Below are 22,108 nucleotides of genomic sequence, written 5' to 3'. Positions count from 1 at the left end.
TGGGCAGAGATAGTGTGACCTCCACTTTACAAATGAGAAACCGATTTAGAAGGAGCCTGCCTGAGGTCACAGGTAGTATGTGAGAGAGCCAGGGTTCTGATTTAGGCATGCCTGACTCCAGAGCCCTTGGCTTGACCACCAAGTTGCAAGCAGAGAGCTGTGTTCCATGGGACATGGTGCAGTGGAGATCCTGGTAGAATAGGGAAGATTTTCTAGAGGTCAGTTTTGAAGGGCACTCCAGTCGTAGGTGTTCGCACTGGGGGCGGGGGGAGGACAGCACAGGGAACAGGGACTGGAGCTTGAGGTGACAGGAGTGTAGGAAACAGGGGGAGTCGTTGGAGACTGAAGGACGGACGTAAGCTAGCTAGGTTTTAAAGATTCCATGTCTTAGGGGCGCGTGGGTAGCTCAGGTCAGTTAAGTGTCTTTGGCTCAGGTCATGATCTCGCAGTTTGTGAGTTAGAGCCCTGCATCAGGCTCTACATCTTTGAGCCCAGGGGCCTGAAGTTGTAGGTAAGATTGCCTTTGAACCGTGTTCCCAGATAAAACCACTGTGAAGACCACTGGTCTAATATGACCTCAGAGAACAGGAAGGGACTTGCCCTCGGTGCCAGCCACGCAGGGCACGAAACCGTCTCAGGGCTCTTTTGGCTGTGTGTGCTGAGCTGGGAATGCGGACGCGGGTGAGGAAGACCTTGATTTCCTAGCAAGTGCACCTCTTAAGACGTGAGCTGGCACTTGGGAGATTTGCCCAATTACCAGCAAAGAACATGGAAGAAACTTCAATCTTGTAAAACCTTTAATAACATACGTGTTCGGTAAGGCTGGCCCTCTTACTCCCTCAGCTCTCTATAGGACTTGAAGCCCTTACCCCAGGTCTCCACATTATGTTGGGCAGGGAGGGGGGGGTTTGGTGGGGGAAAAGTTCGTCCCTGTGACCACAGGTGGGCACAGCCGAGCTCAGCTGCCAAGTCTGAGGCAGAGCTGCCAATGGATGTGCTGCGGTCGAGTTACCTGTAGGTAGGATCCCTTCAGTCTTCTGAACCATCAGGCTGGACCTGGTGGGACACAGCGCCCCCCTGTGGCCAAGAGCAGCCTAGCAGGAGTTTGGGATCCCTTTCAGGTTGTCCTCGTGTGCTAGAAAAAGATGTTCTCTCTGTGCCTTGTCAGGAAAAGGACTGAGAAGCACCAAACTGAGGGATGAAAGAGTTTCAGCCACAGGACATGCTCCAAGCTGGGGGCAGAGGGCTGGAAGGCTGTGCTTTCCCAGAAGAGTCTACCACATACACCCAGGCACCTTTCCATCCATCCATACATTCGCCAAATATTTATTGCACAATCACTAGGCACCAGCCACCATGCCGGATGCCAGAGATAAAGTGGTGAACGAGACACCCTCGGAGGAGCTGAAGTATGGTGGATTTGGGAGACTAAGGCCAGGGAGTAGCAGGCCTACTGTAGATACCTCGCACTTAACAGCTGTACCCAGATCTGAAATGGATCCCTACCCCTCCTGAAGCTGTCCCTTCAGGGCAACATTTGGGAAAAGGACACTGGGCAGGAACATGGCCTGGAGGCGTAGTAGGGAGGAGGCCTGGGCTCCCCGTGGCCAAAGGTCAGCGGATGATGGAAATGGTCTGGTCGGCCACGGCAAAGACCGGGAAGAGGGGCCCAGAAAAGGGCGCGTGGTGGGTGTGGAGCACCGTACCCGAGGCCGGCTCGTAGAACAGCAGTTCCTGTGCCTGCAAGTCCAATAGCACGCCCAGCTGGGCGGGGCAACGCAGCAGTGCCAGGGACTCGTGCTGCCCAGCGTGCGAGAAACGAAACTCCTGGTCATAGCGGGAGAAGACCCAGGAGAAGGCGTTGTGGCCCAGCCGGGAGTCATTGCCAGAGCCCTTTCGGGGCAGCTGGCCTAAGGCCACACCCACCTTATAGGCACAACTGTTCTGGACGTTCACCATCCAGGTGTGCAGCCCAGCCTGGAAGGAGGTGGCGGCCAGGGCATTGGGCCAGTGGTCAAAGCGCTCCGGGCCATCTGCACAGGCCTTGGACTTCTTGGCATTGAAGGTCAGGGTCCTTCGATCGTCTGACAATTGCAGGAAGGGGCTGACGGTCCTCTCATCAATACGCACGTCCTCTGTGCCTGCCAGAAACAATTCTCAGAGTTGCCCAAGGCCAACCTCAGCCCTAACCTGGTCCTGCCAGGCAGCAAAGGGCTCCCTCACCACCCAGTGGCAGTGTTACCTCAGGCAAGCCATTTACTCTCTCTGAGCCTCAGTTCCCTCATCTGTAAAATGGGGATAAATAGGACTTACCACAGGGTGGACATGAGGACTAAATGAGATGATACCTACAAAGCGCCCAGTATTAATAGGTGCTCAATAAATTGTGGCCATGATAACAGTAGTTACTATTAGTCCAGGATCCTCATCTGTAAACTAGAAATAAGGCCCAGAGAGGAGAGGAGAAGCAAGTTGCCCAAAGTCACACACCTAGTTGGGAGCAGGGCAAAATGAAGATTTTGTTCCTACATCTAGCATCCGACATCGACTGCAGTGATTCCAGCTGGGCCTATCTGTGGCCTCCAGATCAGACCTGTCCTGGGGGAATGACCCCTGGGAGCCAGGAAGCATCAGATACGCACTTTTCCAACAACTAACTAAATGGGACTGCTGGCAAATTGGGCACTCTCTGATACCAGCATCTACAGAAGACAAGCTATAGCTTGTACGAAAAATTTTAGGCTAACCCATGGGGGAGGAGGGCTAAAACTGAGGAAAAATTCAATCCGTTAACCAAACCTCTCTGTGAATTGTGCAAACACGACAACTAGGAACACAGAAGCTTCCATCTAGCTTGGGGGATTCTGCTTTGAGAACTTTGGCACTAGGAGGGAATTCCTGCAGGGAAAGACCGTGTGGCATTCACATCTGAGGCCTTAGCATACGGCACAAGGCCAGGCCACGGTCTGCCTGAGTCAGCAGCGTTTAAGTGAACAAGTGAGGTGAATCCAGGCAGCGCCGTTCTCGCTCCAGATGCTTTCCAGTTGGCCATCAGTGATCTCTTTTTAAAGAGAAACTAAGGTTCCAATTAAGAATACTGAGCTGTCCCACTAGGGCAGGACATAGATGTGATTTCTGGGAACAAGATATCACTTAGGCCCAACAGAGCAGTTTAGTCTGGAAACGGAAAGGACCTGGCCCAGCTGCCCCAAGCCCGTCCAGAACCTTGGCTCCACCAACAAGGCTGCATCCAGCGTCACTCGGTGCTTAGCTACCGAGCCAGATGCTCTGGTCCCCAGCCTGACCCAGCAGCAACCCCCCAGCCAGTCAGCCAGCCAGCCAGCCAGCCAGGTGTTCAGCTGATGCTGGGCCCTAACAGCTCCTAACCTGAGAGGGACCCGAGAACCGCGGTCACCCAGAGTTGGGTAAGTAGTGAGCTCCGAATGCACTTCTCATTAAAGTTTAACTTGTCCGACTCCTGGGGATCCAAAATGCCTTCTGCTTCCTCAGTCCTTGTGGAGGAAAACAAACAAACAAACAAAAAACTAGACAGAAATAAATAAAATCCTCTTCCCATGAGGGTGACCCCCAGATTGGCAGCCAGCCCCACACAGGAGCTCCCAAAGGAAGTTTGAGCCAAACAGAAAAACGGGTTTTCCCCGTATGCCCCCCCCCCACCGGAACATTAATTCCAACCAGGCAGATGATTTCCAGGGAAGTAAATATTTGGTGCCAGTGGTAGAACTTGGAGTCTGTCTGCTCTGCAGGGGAAGCAACCTGCTATGTCTCTAAGTTAGCAGCAGAGCAGGGATGCGACCTGAGCCTCTTACACCCCAGTCTTTCCACTCCCCCATCCTGTGCAGAGAAAATCTCACCTCCTTCCAAAACCTACTGCAGCAAAACCTATTGGTTTGGTCAGAAGGTACAGCCGCTCCTCTGCTCTTAAAATGCAAACACCTTTGAGAGATCCCACAAGAAGGGACTATCAGTTATCACCCGAACCATAAATAAGTTCTGGTGCTTTGCTCCCAATAGCTACCTCTCCTTGGCTCAGAAGGGCACTGGGTTTGGCTGGAGGGAATATGGGAACAGAAGATGCCTAAGAGGGCAGAATTACCATTTATTAAGCATCCAGGTTTTCTCTGTAGAATCTCACGTAATCTTTGCTATAACCTGGGAGGTAGTTGTTATCCCATTTGACAGGAAAGAACAGAGATTCAGAGAACGCACTCCGCTTAAAAAGGGGAGCTGGGTTCAAGTGCTGCCTCCATGCAGAAATAGAACAAACCCAGTCTGGAGTCCAGGCACCCCTCAACATAATTTCCCCCTTGATCTAAAATGAAAGTGATTAAGGGGTGTAGGACAAAGTGAGGGTCCATCACTGAGCTTTGCAGACACCTGAACTGGGTGCTGAGAAAGAGCTCTGCCACCGCCCCCAACCCTGAGATCAGGCAGCAGTTCTGAGGGCACGCACTCTTCCCCAAATCTCCTGGCCCTGCCCACAGTGAAGGAGCAGGGAGAGAGGGTGGGGCATGTCTCCTTAGGGATGCAAGCTCTTTGCGAGACTGTCACTGACTGTCCTGGCTTGGGAGGAGCAAGATGGACAGAGCCCTAGGAAAGCTGAGAGCAGGCTGTGGTAACAAAGGCCCTTTGTGGTCAGGACAAGAGAGGGTCTGTTGCCATCTTCTCAAAGCGCTGAAGTTGGGGCTGGAGAAGCCCCAGCCATCAGGCGGGGAGGAAAGAGGAGCGCCTGTGTTGGCAGCGCTGAGCTAACCCGAGGCAAAGCTGGGGCCAGTGGCAGACACTAGCGTCTAGACAACCAGCTGGTCCGGCACCCCATGGTTCAGAAGGGGAATCTGTGACCCCAAAGGAGTGGGAGTGCGGTGGGGCTGGGATCCGAATGCCTGTCTGTGCGGCCGGACCTGTTGCTGTGGCAGCCAGGGCCGAGCCCAGACGTGGATGTGGCACCAGCAGATAAATCAAAACTGAGGGATATTCTATAAAACTGTTCTAGGCTCTTTAAAAGTATTTTGTTGTTGTTGTTGTTTTAAAAGGTTAAGGAACAGGGGCGCCTGGCCAGCTTAGTCAGAGGAACATGCAACTCTTGATCTCAGGGTTGTGAGTTCGAGCCCCATGTTGGGTAGAGAGATTACTTAAATAAATAAAACTTAAAAAAAAAAAACAAAAAACCAAAGGCTAAGGAACAATTCCAGATTAAAAGAGACCAGATTGGGGGGGGGGGCGCCTGGGGGGGCTCAGTCGGTTTAGCGTCTGACTTCGGCTCAGGTCATGATTTCACGGTTCGTGAGTTCGAGCCCAGTGTCGGGCTCTGTGCTGACAGCTCGGAGCCTGGAGCCTGCTTTGGATTCTGTGTCTCCCTCTCTCTCTGCCCCTCCCCCACTTGCACTCTGTCTCTCTCTCTCTCTCTCTCTCAAAAATAAATTAAACATTAAAAAAAAGACAGAGAGAGACCAGATGGTTCAGGAAACAAAAACCATACCAAACACTTAAGAACTTTTGTGGCACAACTGGCAACATTTAAATACGGACTGTATGTCAGATATAATAGTATTATGTCGACATTAAATTTTCTGAAGGTTCCTGTAGTTGTGTAAGAGATTGTCTTTGTTCTTTTTTTTTTTTTTTTTTCAACGTTTATTTATTTTTGGGACAGAGAGAGACAGAGCATGAACGGGGGAGAGGCAGAGAGAGAGGGAGACACAGAATCGGAAACAGGCTCCAGGCTCTGAGCCATCAGCCCAGAGCCCGATGCGGTGCTCAAACTCCCGGACCGCGAGATCGTGACCTGGCTGAAGTCGGACGCTTAACCGACTGTGCCACCCAGGCGCCCCGAGATTGTCTTTGTTCTTGAGAGAGGATGCTGAAAAAGGTCTCACTTTCTACAACTTACTCTCGGATAGGTCAGAAGAAAAAGTGTTAAGTATTCACTCATTAAATAGATAGGAAGCGAATGACCAACAGACCAAGAAAGAGAGCAGATGTGGCAAAATGTTAACAATAGAGCTTTCTAGGGACAGTTTGTTGTACTATTTTTGCAACTCTTCTCTATGTTTGAAATATTTCAAAACAAAAAAATCAAAGATCAGTTTTTTTTTTCAAAAACACAGAGCAACTTGAAATTAAAGACAAGACAGTTTTAGAGGAAGATGAAGAAGGTAAAGGAGAAAGGAAAGACTAGCAGACGTGTGGAATGATTCTAAGAGGGAAAAAGCAGGAACAAGCTAAGCCTTTAAAGGAGACAATAAAATTGGGGGCATCGCTTCACAGACTTTCCAAAGAGTGACATACATCTATACATACTGATATGGAGAGATTCCAAAAGAACCTGGTAAGTTCAAGAACAGCAAGTATAAAACAAACCAAACTGGTAAAAAAAAAAATTTATTTTAGGGGTGCCTGGGTGGCTCAGTCGGTTAAGTGTCTGACACTTGATCTCGGCTCAGGTCATGATCTCACAGTTCGTGAGTTCGAGCCCCGTGTCGGGCTCTGTGCTGAGGGCACGGAGCCCGCTTGGGATTCTGTCTCTCCCTCTCTCTGCCTCTCCCCCCACTTCCTTTCACAAAATAAATAAACTTAAAAAAATTTTTTTGAGTGGTAACCACCCCTAGGATTCTATCTACATAGGAAAGTCCACAAGACACACACATCTGGCTGTTAAAACTGATCACCTCCAGGGAACAGGATTGGGAAGGGGTGATGGAGACACTTACAATGTTTCAACTTTTTTAAGTAATCTCTATGACCAACATGAGGCTCAAACTCATGACCCTGAGATAAAGAGTCACATACTCTACCATCTCAACCAGCCAGGTGCCCTGAGACATTTGAAATTTTACATGTTTTTATATTGGTGGCATGTTTTGTCTTTCTCTCATGCACATGTATTACTGCTGAAATTTAAATATAAAAATAGGGGCACCTGGGTGGCTCAGTCGGTTAAGTGTCCAACTTCGGCTCAGGTCATGATCTTGTGGTTCGTGAGTTCAAGCTCTCTGCTAACAGCTCAAAGCCTGGAGCCTGCTTCGGATTTTGTCTCCCTCTCTGCCCCTCCCCACTCACACTCTGTCTCTCTTTCTCTCTCTCTAAATAATAAATAAACATTAAAAATTTTTGTAAATATAAAAATGTGTAAGAATGGGGGCACCTAGGTGGCTCGGTCAGTTAAGCATCCAACTTTGGCTCAAGTCGTGATCTCACAGTTCATGAGTTTGAGCCCTGCATCGGGCTCTCTGCTGTCAGCAGTCTGCTTCAAACCCTCTGCACGCCCCCCTGCCCTCCCCTGCTGTGCTCCTCAAGTACAGCTCTACAATCTCTCACCGAAGACGTAAGAATTTTTTTTTCTTTTTAAAAAATCTGCTCTCTGGGGCGCCTGGGTGGCGCAGTCGGTTAAGCGTCCGACTTCAGCCAGGTCACGATCTCGCGGTCCGTGAGTTCGAGCCCCGCGTCAGGCTCTGGGCTGATGGCTCAGAGCCTGGAGCCTGCTTCCGATTCTGTGTCTCCCTCTCTCTCTGCCCCTCCCCCGTTCATGCTCTTTCTCTCTCTGTCCCAAAAATAAATAAACGTTGAAAAAAAAAAAAAAATCTGCTCTCTTTCTTGGTCTGTTGCTCATTCTCTTCCTATCTATTTAATGAGTGAATATATGACACTTATTTTTTTTCTGACCTATTTGAGAATAAGTTGCAGAAAGTGAGACCTTTCATGTCTCAATACTTCAGCATCTTTTTCTCAAGAACAAAGACAGTCTCTTACACAACTACAGAAACCCTATTAAGTTCAGAAATTTAACGTTGACATACTACTATTATATCTGACATCCAGTGCATAGAAACGTGGCCACTTGTGCCACAGAAGTTCTTAAAAGTGTTTGGTGTGGGTTTTTGTTTGTTTCTTGATTCATCTGGTCTCTTTTAATCTGGAATTGTTCCTTAGCCTTTTTTTTTTTTTTAAAGTTTTATTTAAGTAATCCCTACACCCCACGTGGGGCTCAAACTCACAACCCCGAGACTGAATCACATGCTCCTCCCACTGAGCCAGCTAGGCGCCCCAAGAATTTAATTTCTTTGCCTGGAAAATTACATCTTCTTGGCTACTTCCTCAGGCTCTTGGCTCTCAGCTTTTCAGGACCTAGGAAGAACTCGGTGAAATGCTTTTATAACTGCTTAATTAAAATGCAAATTTTGAGTGGTAATACAGACTTAAGTTTCAAAGATTCTTTTTTTTTAAAGTTTATTTATTTGAGAGAAAGAGAGAGAGGAAAGGAGGGAGAGAGAGGGGGAGGGGGGGGAGAGAGAGAGAGAAGATGCAGGGAAGTAGCAGAAAGAGACGGAAAGAGAGAGAATCCTAAGTAGGCTCCACGCTGTCAGCGCAGAGCCCAACGAGGGGCTCAAACTCAAGAACCGTGAGATCATGATCTGAGCCGAAATCAGGAGTCAGATGCTTAACTGGCTGAGCCACCCAGATGCCCCTCAAAGATTCTTTTGTCAGAGAAGGGGAGAGTGAGGCAGGGAAGACAGCGGTGGGACAGGTGTTGGGTATCGGTCCATGCCCCAACTCTGGGGCTTAGGCAAGTCCCTGCCCATCTTGGAACATCAGTATTTTCATCTGTAGATGGGGGATGTAAAACACTCCAACAGGGTAACTGGATTTTTTTTTTTTTTTAATGTAGGCTTCACACCCCACATGGAGCCCAACATAGGGCTTGAACTCACAACCCTGAGCACAAGACCTGAGCTGAGATCAGGAGTCGGATGATTAATCGACTGAGCCACGCAGGCACCCCTGGGTATTTTTTTTCATAGGATAACATTTAAGAAAGCCTATGGCCAACCTCTGATTAATAAGTATTTATTTCACTACCCTTCCACATGGATCTAAAGCAGTTCTCCAAGTTAGGGGCAGGAAGACTCCTATCCGTGGAGCATGACTCCAGGGAAGCCACTCAGCTGCACGCCTTGGGCTTTCTCCCAAGAGCAGCAGGGCCTGAATGCAATGGTTTCCGTGACTGCCCAAGCAAATTACGGGGCCATACTCACCTTTCAAAAATCTCCTGTTCCTTCTGCTGTGAGAAAAGAAAACAGAGTCAGGCTTGGAACCAGGATGTCAGCAGGTAGTCAAGACTTGAACGTACTCAACTGGCATATGGAGGACATGTGCCATGTGGACAGACCCTAGGACAAGAATGCTATTCCTGCTTGAAGACCCAAAACAAAGCTATCTGGGTTCTTCTCTGCGCACCTTCCCATCGTGCACTCAGAATGAATCACTGTCTGCTGTGCCCCATGGCATCCCCAGTTTCCCTAAGTAACACTTGAGGACACTCACATATTTACTAACATTTCACCCCCACCAAGACTGTCAGCTCCTAGATGGCTGGCACTCTTACTGAATCCTCTAATGTGACTGTCCCAGTGTTTGGGACAGAATGTACTGTGTCCCTGAAAGCTGTGTGGCTAAATGAATGCACAATCTAGGGCATTCCACAAACTGCCCTACTTGAACCACAGTGAAGAACAGCTCAGTTGTTCCACATCCTCATTTCTCTTTGTGGCATGTTTACTCCGATGTCAAACCAGCCCATTAAAACAGCAAGTATCTGCATATCTATATAAAGTATTTTGCAAGGATATGTACCAAAATATTAACCATAGTAGTTTCTGGGTGGTCAGATTAAGGACGTCTTGTCAGTTCCCTCCCCCTACACATTTGTGAACCCTCTCTTCCTCTCCATTTCCTTTAACGTAGCTGCTCCTCTTATCTCTCAGGCTCCGGCTTCTGGGTTACTCCATCCAGGAAGCCCACCCTGACCACTGCCACCCCCAAGCCTGGACTGTGAGGTCCTCTACTATGGGCCATAACCCTCCATTATCCTAGTTGTCAGTTTGTGTATTTCTTAAAGCTGTGGGGTGGTACTAACAGCTGTATCCTATAACTCCACCCTGTGGCACAATGGCACATAGCAGATACTCAGTAAATACTTGCTCACTATTGAAAGAATAGCTGTCAGGTACAAAAAAAAAAAAAAAATCCATATAATTTTATTCCCTTGCTTCATCCCTGCTCCAAAGTATCCTTATCTACCCAGCTCCTACCTCATAAACATTCTCGATGTTTTAAACTTTGGGGGTATTTGATTCACTGGTTGTGTCCTCACCCCTGCCTGACTTACAATCAACTGGAGGTCATCCAGGTGGGTGAGCATGTCCACCAGGCTGGTCCGGATGGTGTCGAGCTTCTGCAGTGCCTCAGTCCAGTGTACTCGCTGTGTCAGGATACTCTGGTGGGCCCGCTCCTCTTCGCCGTGTACCCGTTCCAGCAACCGCTGCTCCTCACTCTCGCACAGACTCCTCACCAGACCCAGCCTCTGGATGACCAGTTCCCGTGCCGCGCTGGCCGTGCTCTGATGAGGGATAAGACAAGGAATCGGGTCCTGGCAAAGCCCAGTCAAGATGAAGAGGACTTGGGCTCAGTGTTTAGGAATGCTGGGATTGATTTGCAATGTCCGCCACGGGCACGGTAATGGAAGAAACTGTGTTTAAGCCATCTCAGCCTTAAGAGTTCCCAAATCTGGTTTAGGGTAAAGAAATGTGAGATCCAGACATCCAGGTCATATCTCACAGAGGCAGGATCGCAGAATCGAAGAGCTGGGCATGGTCTAGAGGTCAACTAGAACCCATTATCTCCCAGCTGACAATACCAAGGCCAAGGGACCAAGGTCAGAGAACTGTAGAACTGCCGAGCAGAAGGCCTACAAAGTCATCCCCATCAACAGGATCCATACCAACAGAAGTCCAGTTGATATTCTGACTCTGTCTGAGTGAAAAAAGCTCATTACTTCCTAGATCTGTCCACTCCCATGGCTTCCTTGGTAGAATTCTTATCTGTCACACAGGAGGCACGAAATCAATTCTCCAGTGACGTTGATGTGACTCCTAGTAATTAGCACAGTGTCTGGCACACAGGAAGTACTCAAATATTTACTGAATGACTGAGGGGAAAGTTTTCCTGACTAAGTCAAACATATCTTGGTAGCACTCACAGGCCAAGTGCAGGAGATAATGGTCCCTGCTTTACAGAAGAAACAGAGACCCACAGTTTGCCAAATGAAGAGGAAGAGAATGAATGGCCTAAGTGAACCCAGGAGTTTGGACTCCAATTTCAGTGTTCCCTGAGACCACATAACACAAGTACTTAGGAAATCAGGCTTTAGACACTGTGCCTAGATTTAAATCTTAGTCCATCTACTTACCACCTGTGGAATAGTTGAGCATGTTAGTTACTTGTCTTCCCTGTGCTTCAGCTTTCTAATCTGTTAAAGGAGTAGAATAATAGTACCTACCTCATAAGGTTAGTGTGAGGATTAAATGAGTTACTACATACAAAGTTAACAGAACAAAGCCTGGCACATAAGTGATAACATGAGCTGTTGTTCTCTCTATCCCACCTTGCTGCCTTGCCCACAGAGGTGGGTGTCTGTACTCAGTGTTTGTTCTATGTATGCGATCAGGTTCAAGAACAGACCCTCGCCCGAGATGCATCAGATATTCTCCAACTAGAAGACCGTAATCAATTTCGATACATTTCTTCACTGTTTCCCAGAAAAGGAGAGTAGAGAAAAAAAACTTCCCTTTCCAAAGATATGCCAGAATAAACTAAACACCATCCTAAAACCAAACACAGAAATGCTGGGAACAGTCCAAAGCATCCTTTTAAAAGTGAAGGTGCTCTGGCAGCTAAATAAAGGAAATCCCCTGGGGTCCAAAAGTAGAAAGGAAACTGAAAAGCAGAGTAATTGAGAGCAGAGACTCAACTGCCCTGAATGCAGCTTGTGATTTATTTTAAAATTTTACACTCCTTTCAACTTACCATGTCCCAATAAAGACATCTCTAATCAGAAATGGAATATTTCTTATGAATGGGAGAATTTATTAAAAGATGTACTTTAACTAAAATATTGGACAACATGTAAGACCAGAGGGGTTACTAGGTTAAAGCATTCTTATGGTACTTGTATTACTCAGGTTGAGTCATTTGAAACATTAAATATTTGTGTTAAAATCTTAATGGTACCAAAAATAGACCATAAGTAGAACGTATAACTTTTTTTATACGTTTATTTTTGAGAGAGGGAGAGAAAGAGAGAGAGAGAGTGAGGCAGACAGAACACACGGGGGAGGGGGAGAAAGAAAAGGGAGACAGAGGATCCAAAGCAGGCTCCAGGTTGTCAACGCAGATCCCGATGTGGGGCTCAAACTCATAAACAGTGAGCTCATGAGATCATGACCTGAGCAGACGCTCAACCAACTGATTCACCCGGGCACCCCAAGAATGTAGGGACAAAGACAGAGGAGGGGTTGATTAACCCAAAAGACAAGAAAGGAAGAAAAAGCATAGAAAAAGCATAGAAACTCCTATATGTTTCTACTATACAGAAAACAAAATGATAGCTATAAATCCAAGTGTATCAGCAACCACAATAGTGATAGACTGTTTAAACTCCCTAGGTAAAAGGCAGAGATTATCAGATTGAATTTTTTTTTTTTTCAGATTGGATTTTTTAAAAAAGGAAACAAAACCCAGTTATAAGACACACCTAAGGGGCATCTGGGTGGCTCAGTCGGTTAAGCGTCCGACTTTGGCTCAGGTCATGATCTCGCGGTCAGTGAGTTAAAATCCCACGTCGGGCTCTGTGCTGACAGCTGAGTCTGGAGCCCGTTTCGGATTCTGGGTCTCCCTCTCTCCCTGCCCCTCCCCCACTCACACTCTGTGTCTATCTCAAAAGTAAACAAACATTAAAAATTTTTTTTCTTTAAATAAAATAATAAGATACGCCTAAAATGTAAGTACATAGAGAAGTTGAAATAAAAGGAAAGAAAACCAAAATATGGACAGAATTATTAGGAAAAATAGACAAGTCCACAGCATGATGTGAAACTATAAATGCCCCTGTCAGCAGTCAGTAAACCTAGCAGAAAAAAATATTGTTAAGTACAGAAAAACATTTACCTAAAGTGACCATGTTTTAGGGTATAAAGCAAGTCTCAACAAATTTCAAACAACTGATATGCAGACTATAATGCAGTTAAGTTAGAAATTAGTGGGAAAGGGGCACCTGGTGGCTCAGTGGGTTAAGCATCTGACTTCAGCTCCGGTCCTGATCTCACAGTTCATGGGATGGAGCACGGCATCCAGCTCTGTGCTGACCGTGCGGAGCCTACTTGGGTTCTCTCTCTCCCTCTCTGTCTACCCCTCTCCTGCTCATGCTATCTCTCTAAGTAAATAAATAAACTGTAAAAAGAAAAAAAACCCAACAACTTATAACTGAATGAAAATTTGCATCAAATTTGTGAGAGGTACCTCTAGCAATACCTAGAAGGAAATATTTGGCCTAAATGCTGACCTTGAGAAAGAAGTCAGACTAAAATGTGTAGACTGTGTTCAGCTAAGGGAGTTATAAAACAATGGAATATATTTTTAAAAAATTAGAAAGAAAAAAATTTGAAAGATAAGAGGAAAGGGGCGCCTAGGTGGCTCAGTCAGTTAAGCATCCGACTTCGGCTCAGGTCATGATCTCACGGTTCGTGGGTCCAAGCCCCACGTCGGGCTCTATGCTGACAGCTCGGAGCCTGGAGCCTGCTTCAATTCTGTGTCTCCCTCTCTCTCTCTGCCCCTCCCCCACTTGTGCTCTGTCTCTATCAAAAGTAAATAAATGTAATAAAAAAATTAAAAAAAAAAAGAAAGATAAGAGGAAATAATAATATACTTATATTTAAAGATACAAAAGAGGGGTGCCTCGCTGGCTCAGTTGGAAGAGCATGCAACTCTTGATCTCAGTGTTATGAGTTCAAGCCCCACACTGGGTGTAGAGATTACTAGAAAAAATAAACAAACTTAAAAAAAAAAGAAAGAAAGATACAAGAGAGGATCAAAATACTAAAAGCCGGTTCTTCAAAAAGACTAACAAAACAGACAAAACTGTGGCAACTTTAATCACAATTTAAGAACAACTTTATGCCATTAAATTTTAAAATAGACAAAATATAATTTATCTAGAAAAAATTTACTAAAACCAAAGAAAAAGAAAGAATACTATAGTCATGGTTGGAAATGAGTCAGTAGTTAAAAATCTATCTACAGGGGTACCTGGGTGGCTCAGTCGGTTAAGTGTCAGACTTCAGCTCAGGTCATGATCTCACAGTTCGTGAGTTTGAGCCAGGCCTTAGGCTCTGTGCTGACAGCTCAGAGCCTGGAGCCTGCTTTGGATTCTGCGTCTCCCTCTCTCTCTGCCCCTCTCCTGCTCACACTCTGTCTCTCTCTCAAAAATAAATAAACAAAAAAACAACAACTAAAAAGAATTCATTAAAAAAAAAAAAAAAAAAAACCTACCTACAAAAATAACACCAAGCCCAGATAGTTTTACAGGGGATGTCACCAAATATTCAAAGCACAATGATTCCAATCTTAACACAAATTCCTCCAGTGAAAATAGAGTTCTATTTCCCAACTCATTGGATAGAGTTTATATAACCTTGACACCAAAATATGAAAAGGACTATAAGAAATGAAATTCACAAATTAATCTCATTCCTGAGTATAGATACAAAAATCCTTTTTAAAAACCCAAACTAAGATTAGCAATCCAAACTCAGAATTTTGTACAACAATGATACAGGGGATGGAGGGGAGGGGGTTTGGTGATAAAAGGGTAACACAGGGGATCCTTATGATGGAACCATTCTGTATCTTGGTTGTGGGAAAGGTCACATGAATCTATACATGTGATAAAACTGCATAGAACTAAATACGCACAAACAAGAATTTAAATGAAAACTTTAAGGAGGTGCCTGGGTGACTCAGTCGGCTGAGTGTCCAACTCTTAATCTTGGCTCAGGTCATGATCTCAAGGTTCGTGGGATCGAGCCCTGGGTCAGGCTACCCATCTACCTGCACCTGTGTCCATATACTCTGCCTTCCATTTCTATGGATGAATGCCCATACTCTTACCTCTGGGTAACTCTCCCCCATGGTAAATGGCTGCCCCATCCTCCCAGCTCTCAAGTAAAAAAATTTAAGGAAAAAAAAAAAAGTTAAGAGTTACCCTGCCTCCTCTCCCTTTCTTGCCTGCATCCACTCCATCAGCAAATCTCGCTGTTTCCCCCTTCAGAATACACATAGAATCCAGACACTCCTCACCATCACTCATGTCCACAGGACTCTTGACTTTCACCTGGATTCCTGTACCAGCTTCCTGCTCAGTCTCCCTGCTTTAACCTTTGCTGCCTATGGTCCCTTCTCAACACAGCAGCCAGAGTGCTCCTTTTTTTTTTTTTTTTTTAACGTTTATTTATTTTTGAGACAGAGAGAGACAGAGCATGGACAGGGCAGGGTCAGAGAGAGGGAGACACAGAATCCGAAACAGGCTCCAGGCTCCAAGCTGTCAGCACAGAGCCTGACGCGGGGCCCGAACTCACGGACCGCGAGATCATGACCTGAGCCGAAGTTGGCCGCCCAACCGACTGAGCTACCCAGGCGCCCCCAGAGTGCTCCTTTTTAATCTTAAGTCACGTCATCCTACTGTGCTCAGAAATTTCTAGTGACTTCCCACCTTACCCAAACAAAAGGCAAAGCCCCTCTGGATGCTATCCACCTCCCCCCCCCACTCCCTGCCTCTCTGACTTCACCTCCTATTGCCTTCTCCCCTGTTTACTCTGCTTCAACCTCTCAGGCCTCCTTGCTGCTCCTCCAATGTGCCAGATACGCTCCCACCTTAGGGCTTTTGCACTTGCCATTCCCTCTTTCTAGAACTCTTCCCCCAGATATATGGTCCATTCTGTAAACTTTGTATCAATACAATATCAGTACTTAATTGGGTCATTCCTGATCACAGCATCTATAACTGCAAACCCCGTTCTCAACAAGGAACATCCTTCCTCCCGTGTTATATTTCTCCGTAGCCCCTTTCAACTTTTGACATAGCATGTATTTATTGTTATTATCCTTCCCCCCCTGACAACAATGTAAGTTTCACAGAAACAGGATTTTTCACATGTTTTTATTGTTCACTGTGGAATCTCTAGCACACAGAACAACAGCCCTTGGCATGTGGTGGGTACTCAATAGATTTGTTAAATAAATACATAGATGATGAAACGTGATGAGTATACCCCTTGAAGTCAGCATCTGCTACACTGTACTCAGGTCCTAGCCAGTGCAGTTAAGGCAAGAAATTAAGGGGCACCTGGATGGCTCAGTTGGTTGAGCATCTGACTCGGCTCACATCATGATCCCAGGGTCCTGGGATGGAGTCCCACATCGGGCTCCATGCTGAGGTGGAGCCTGCTTAAGGTTCGTTCTCTCTCTCTCTCTCTTTCTGCCCCTCTCCCTGGCCTGCACTCCCTCCCTCTCCCTCTCTCTCTCTCTCTCTCACTAAAGTAAAAAAAAAAATTTTTAATGTTAAAAAAAAAAACGAGAAAAAAAAGGATCGAGAAAAAGAAAGAAACCATCATGCTAAGAGAAGCAAAAATGGACACAGAATAGTTTTGCTCGTACTAGTTCAACTGGGTTTCCTTCTACACAATCAAAAGAACCTTGACTAAGACAGTGTCAAGCCTGCTCCATGTATATGTTGGGGAGGGGAGGGGATGTGCAAAAGAATTCATAGCCCCTACCTGTGGGGGACATACTTGAGAGTGAAGAGGCAGCAGTGGCAATGGGGCAACGGAATAAAGGATCCGCAGTGGGGGTAGCAGAAGGAGCACTGGCCTGGGAGTCTGAAGATCCAGACCCTGGAACTGACTCTGGCAGGAGGCTGTGGATCTTGGGCAAGTCACTTAACCTCTATGTGGCCCATTTCCCCATCTGTAAACAGGGATGTTACTGCCACCTACTGCGTAAGGCCGTCATCAAGAATACTCAGTGTAAAAGTCCTGAAGTTATTTTGTAAATCAGGGGCTGACCACGAAATACTTAGATGGTGGAAGAATGCTACCCTTCCTGATCCTTTACCCCAAGAAAGTCATTTTCCAGCAGTATTTGCCCCAGTGTGGTACTGGGAATAGTCCTCTCTGCCCAGATGGCAAAAACCAAGGCTCAGAGAGATGGGAAACCGTCCTTCCTGGGCATCCAGTTTTGCTAGTCGCACAGTTTGAGTCTGTGAGGTTGGGAAGGGATCCTAGGCTAGTCCATGCCCCTAAGGCTGGAGTCTTATCCTAGGAGGGGTCCAGAGTAGAGGGGAAAGATAACTACCTACCACTGCTCCCTGGTTCTTTCCTGGCAGGACCTCAGCCACATACTTGGTGATGCTGGCACTCTGAAACTGCAGCCTCTCACACTGGTCCACAATCTTGTTCTGCAATACAAATGACACCCATGGCATCTTGATCCTCGTGGATCCATTCACTCTCTCCCAGTGATTTTCCCCTTTTATCCCACCTCAGCCACTCACACCCACCGTCATATCCCAGACCTCATTAGTACTAAAAAATATAGCACCTGCAAAATCTTCATTTCAATAGTTCCACCCTCTGGGGCACCTGGGTGGCTCAGTTGGTTAAGGGTCTGACTCTCGATTTTGGATTTCAGCTCAGGTCATGATCTCATGGTTCATGAGTTCAAGCCCCACATAGGGCTCTGTGATGACAGTGCGGAGCCTGCTTGGGATTCTCTCTCTGCCCCTGCCCTGCTTACCTGCTATCTCTCTCTCTCAAAATAAATAAACTTAAAAAAAAAAAAAAAAGGCCCACACCCTTTCCACCACTTCCATCACTAACTCTAGATTCTCCAGTCCAACAATTCTTTCTTCAGCTTAGCGGGAGCCGCCAGTATATCAGTCTTACCACTTTCAGTGTTCATCACCCACTTTTTTGGTGATTCTCTCCTTATTCTGAAACCGTGGTTCAACATTACAGTCACTTTCCTGCATACACTCAATGCTCCTTTTTTTTCTTAATGTTGATTTATTTTGAGAGAGAGAGAGAGAGAGAGAGCAGGGGAGGGGCAGAGAGAGAGGGAGACACAGAATCTGAAGCAGGCTCCAGGCTCTGAGCTGTCAGCACGGAGCCCAACATGGGACTCGACATCACAAACTGTGAGATCATGACCTGAGCCAAAGTCGGAGGCTTAACCGACTGAGCCACCCAGGCGCCCCTCACTCAATGCTCCTTCTAACCGAGCTCCCCGATTCTCCACAACTGAGTGGAAGAACATGGCTTCTCAAACGGCCTTTCCCTAAATTATCCCCGTTGGTGAAACAACAAAACCTCATTACCCTAACCAAACCCCAGGAGTTACTCTCCAACCCTGCATGTATTCAATCCCTCAGCGAATCCTATCAGCCCCGGCTCCAAAGTGTCTGTCTGTCTGTCTGTCTGTCTCTCTCTCCCCTCTGGCCACTTCTGGTCACCTCCACTCTTGCTATTCTACCCAGATCATCATTATCTGTCATAAAAGCTGCTATCAGAGCTTCCTTACTGGGCTTGGCCCCCACAGTTAGCCACTGCCACCTTGTGTAAGGAAATTAGGTCAGGTCATGTCCCCGTTCAAAACCCTCCAATGGCTTTCCAGCATCCTCACAGTGAGATCAAGCTTCTCACTTTAGCCAACAAGGCCCTGTCTGATGTGACTCTGCCTGTTGTTCCAGTGTGACCTCCTGGCACTCTCCACGCCGGCCTTCTTCCTGTTCCATAAACACACCAAAACTTGTCCTGACAACAGTGTCTTTGCACCTGTGGCTCCTCCTGCGTCCAGTAGTCACTGTACCCTATATACACCTATCTACAAGTCCCCTCCCCCACTCCATTCAGGGTCACCCCTTCTCAAGCCCTCTCCGGCCACCCCCACACACCATTCCCTTACTCTGCTTATATATCTCCCTTGCATTTATCACTCTCTGCCTGCATATTATGTGTTTGTTTACTTTTTTGTATTTTTCCCCCCACCACTGGAACATGAGCACCATGACATTGACTTGTTGTCTATGGCCCACTACCTAGAAGAAAGTTCCTCCTACACATAAGAGGCCCCGAATAAATATTTGTTGAATGAATGAACATCCACTTCTTTGACCCCACCAAGTTCAGCGGCTTCCATCCCCCAAAGCTGGGAGCATCCCCCAGGAGAGCAGGGGAGAGTTGTTAGAAATGAGGAAGCTGAAGCCCATAGAAGTGACTTGTCCAAGAAGATACGGCCAGGCCCTGCTTTTCCACTCCATTTCTCCAGGAACTTGAACTCCTTCCTAGCCAACAGCTCCTCCACTACTTCCCCATGGAGCTTTGCCCCAGTTCCATCTGTCAAAAGGCAACTCAGCTCCTCTTCTAGGCAGCCCTTGCAAGGCCTTCCCCCAGCCCCACAATCAGGAATTAGTCTTATACTTTGCTGGTCCAAATACTAAGTGAAAACAAACAAACAAACGAACAAACAAACGAAAGACACACACACACACACACACACACACACACACACACACACACAAATACTGGGCTGGCTGGGAGGAAGCTGTGATCACCGCACACCACAGGGCCAAAGAAATTGAGACTAGCTTCCAAAAAGCTGCAGGACAAGAATCCAGAAGGGAGGAGAGAAGTTGAGCAGGTGCCCAGTTCAGTGACCATCTTGCCCTGAGGCAAAATGTCTTTGCTGGCTAGAAGGACAGCAGAAAGAGTGTGCAAATGCCATAATATGCTCAAAACTGGAGAAAGGGCAAGAAACACCTCCCTCCAGGCAGAGGAGAAGAATGTGCTTAGGGCTTCAGGGGGGTTCAGAGAAGGCTGACTTCATTTCGAAACAAGCACCAGGCCTGCCACCCTTGCTCAGCCTTCATCCCCTTCTACCACTCAGATTCAGCTCTGATGGCAACTTTTTAAAAAGGGTTTTATTAAAATCTCACACCCATTAGCATCACTTCCTGTCTCAACAGAAGCAAAGAGGTAATTTTCTCTGGCCTAGTCAATGACTCCCTTGGTTCAGCTCCTGAATATGAGGAACCTTGGAGGAGTTACTGCCCTGTTCTGGGCCTCAGTTTCCTCATCTGTAAAATGTAGATAGGATACCACTTCAAAAGTTTGGTCTGGATGGAGTGAGATGATGGATATTTAAGTGCTTTGGTACTCATAAAGTTTCTATCCATTATGCAAGTTTATTATACCACATTACCCAAGTTGATTTTCATCACCACTTATTGAGGATGGATAGTGGTGACAAGTAGGACCAACCAGGAGCTTTTAGGGGTCACTGAATAAGTGAATCCCTCTAGGCCAGTTGGGTGTGTTTATTACACCCCAGTCTGAGTCCCCAGGGAGAGCCCTCAGGGCCTCACAGATGGGCAGAACCTGGGTGAGGGTGGGGAAATCAAGCCACTTAATGGAACGGCAAGGAAATCCCCAGGGGTGACAGCTAGGGCGGAAGGAGGGAGGAAAACCCAGGGTGACTTGGGCTCCTGATTCTCAGCAGATGGGTGGGGAAGGGGGGGTGGTGATGAAGGTGACCAGCCTGGGGGGTAAACTGGAGTGAAGGTCGGGAGAAACTCTAGATTAAGAGGTCCAACAGGAACCTTTTAATTTTTTATTTTTTTTTATTTTTTAGCGTTTATTTATTTTTGAGAGAAAGAGACAGAGCGTGAGTGGGAGTGGGGCAGAGAGAAAGGGAGACACAGAATCCGAAGCAGGATCCAGGCTCTGAGCTGTCAGCACAGAGCCCGATGCAGGGCTCCAACTCACGAGCTGTGAGAGATCATGACCTGAGCTGAAGTCGAACGCCCAACCGACTGAGCCACCCAGGCGCCCCAACAGGAACCTTCTAAGATCCAACCCGCCCACCTCCGTTTTACCCAGGTGAAAGCAGCTTGGAGTGCAGTCAAGGCCAACCCCGAAAGGGACAAGAAATCACCTCACCAGGAAGCCTGAAGAGTGGACGAGGGGAGGGGCTTTGAGCCCAGGGGCTGAGGGGATAGGACAGCCGGGTTTTATCTCAGGTCAGCTTCCACCAGGGCGGGGGATGGGTCACACGCTGTCCCGGGCAACTGGAGCAGTGGAACCGCATACTGCCCAACGCCAGGCCCGGCTCTCCCCCCCCAAAACAGCAACGGAGGAGGAGGGGGCAGCTGGACCTACCACTCTGTAGTAGGCTAAAGAGCATTTCACCCATTACTTTAGGTCTATCACACAACAACCCCCAAAACTGCGCCCTCAGACTACACGTGAGGACACTGAGGCTCAGAGACGAGATTCCAAGGGAGGGCGGGAGGCGGGATTCGAACTCACGTCTCCCGTGACTCCAGAGGCCACACCCTTACCGCCTCGTTCCACAGCAGTGACACGGCCGAGCCTGGACTCCTGGACCGGCTGCCGGGTCTCCGCCAAACCCCTCACGGCGCGCCATCCGGGCGCCCCTCCCCTCCGGCGCCCCCCGCCTTCCGGCGCCCCCGCCCGCTCACCCGCAGCTCTTCCGCGCGCTCCTCGGCCCGGCGGACGCGGTGCCCCCGGCAGCGGCCGCCCAGCCCGGTGCAGGCGGCGCACACGGGCCGTCGCTCGGAGCAGCAGAACCAGCTCAGAGCCTGGCCGTGCTCGGGGCACAGCGGCCCCGGCTCCGGCCCCGAGCTCTCCGCAGACATGGCCGAGCGCCCGGCGCCGCGCGCTCCACCTGTCGCAGGTGGCTGCTGGGCGGGGCCTCCCTGACCCCGCCCCCGGCCCCCGACGGGTGTCCCCGAGCGCCGGCCGCCCAGCTTCCTGCCGGCCTACCCTGGCGGCCGGTGGACTGCCGCCAGGCGTCCGCGCCCCAGCCCCGATCCCCGCCCAGGGTCCAACCGCTTCGGCTGTCTTCGTGATTTTTTTGCTGAATTAAATCGCGTTTGTATACGTGTTAGTTTTGTAACAAACATAAAACACCAAACATTAATGTGACCGTAGGAAACTTAATTGAGCATTTAAGTGCCAGACTTTTGCTAAGCGCTTCATAAGCGTTTTATCATGTAATACAGCAGCCCTTTTTGAGAGGCAACTTGAGACAAGTAGCTAGAAGCTAGGTTCTGGTGGTAGGCTACCTGGGCTCAAATCCCATTTATCTGCTCCCAGACAGCGCCTCGATGGCCTCGGCTGTA

The 22,108-nt window shown here is 47.9% G+C and overlaps 1 protein-coding gene across 1 annotated transcript; it reads right to left on the bottom strand.

Annotated features, from left to right (window-relative positions):
- Positions 1–779: 779 nt before the first annotated feature.
- On the bottom strand, positions 780–21,622 carry BSPRY (B-box and SPRY domain containing). Its single transcript, XM_047068191.1, has 6 exons — positions 21,446–21,622; positions 17,267–17,365; positions 10,187–10,417; positions 9,054–9,079; positions 3,388–3,512; positions 780–2,141 (listed from the first exon to the last, which is right to left on the bottom strand). The coding sequence occupies exons 1-6, from the start codon at positions 21,620–21,622 to the stop codon at positions 1,615–1,617; spliced, it is 1,185 nt and encodes a 394-aa protein (XP_046924147.1). The 3' UTR covers positions 780–1,614.
- Between the last annotated feature and the right edge of the window lie 486 nt (positions 21,623–22,108).

This window comes from Lynx rufus, unplaced genomic scaffold (assembly GCF_022079265.1).
Source record: "Lynx rufus isolate CCGP_SWC_20201006 ecotype Redwood Valley unplaced genomic scaffold, mLynRuf1.p SCAF_10, whole genome shotgun sequence".
In the NCBI taxonomy this organism is placed as follows: Eukaryota; Metazoa; Chordata; class Mammalia; order Carnivora; family Felidae; genus Lynx; species Lynx rufus.
The sequence above is the reverse complement of the archived record's forward strand: the minus strand, read 5'-3'. Positions and strand labels throughout refer to the sequence as shown.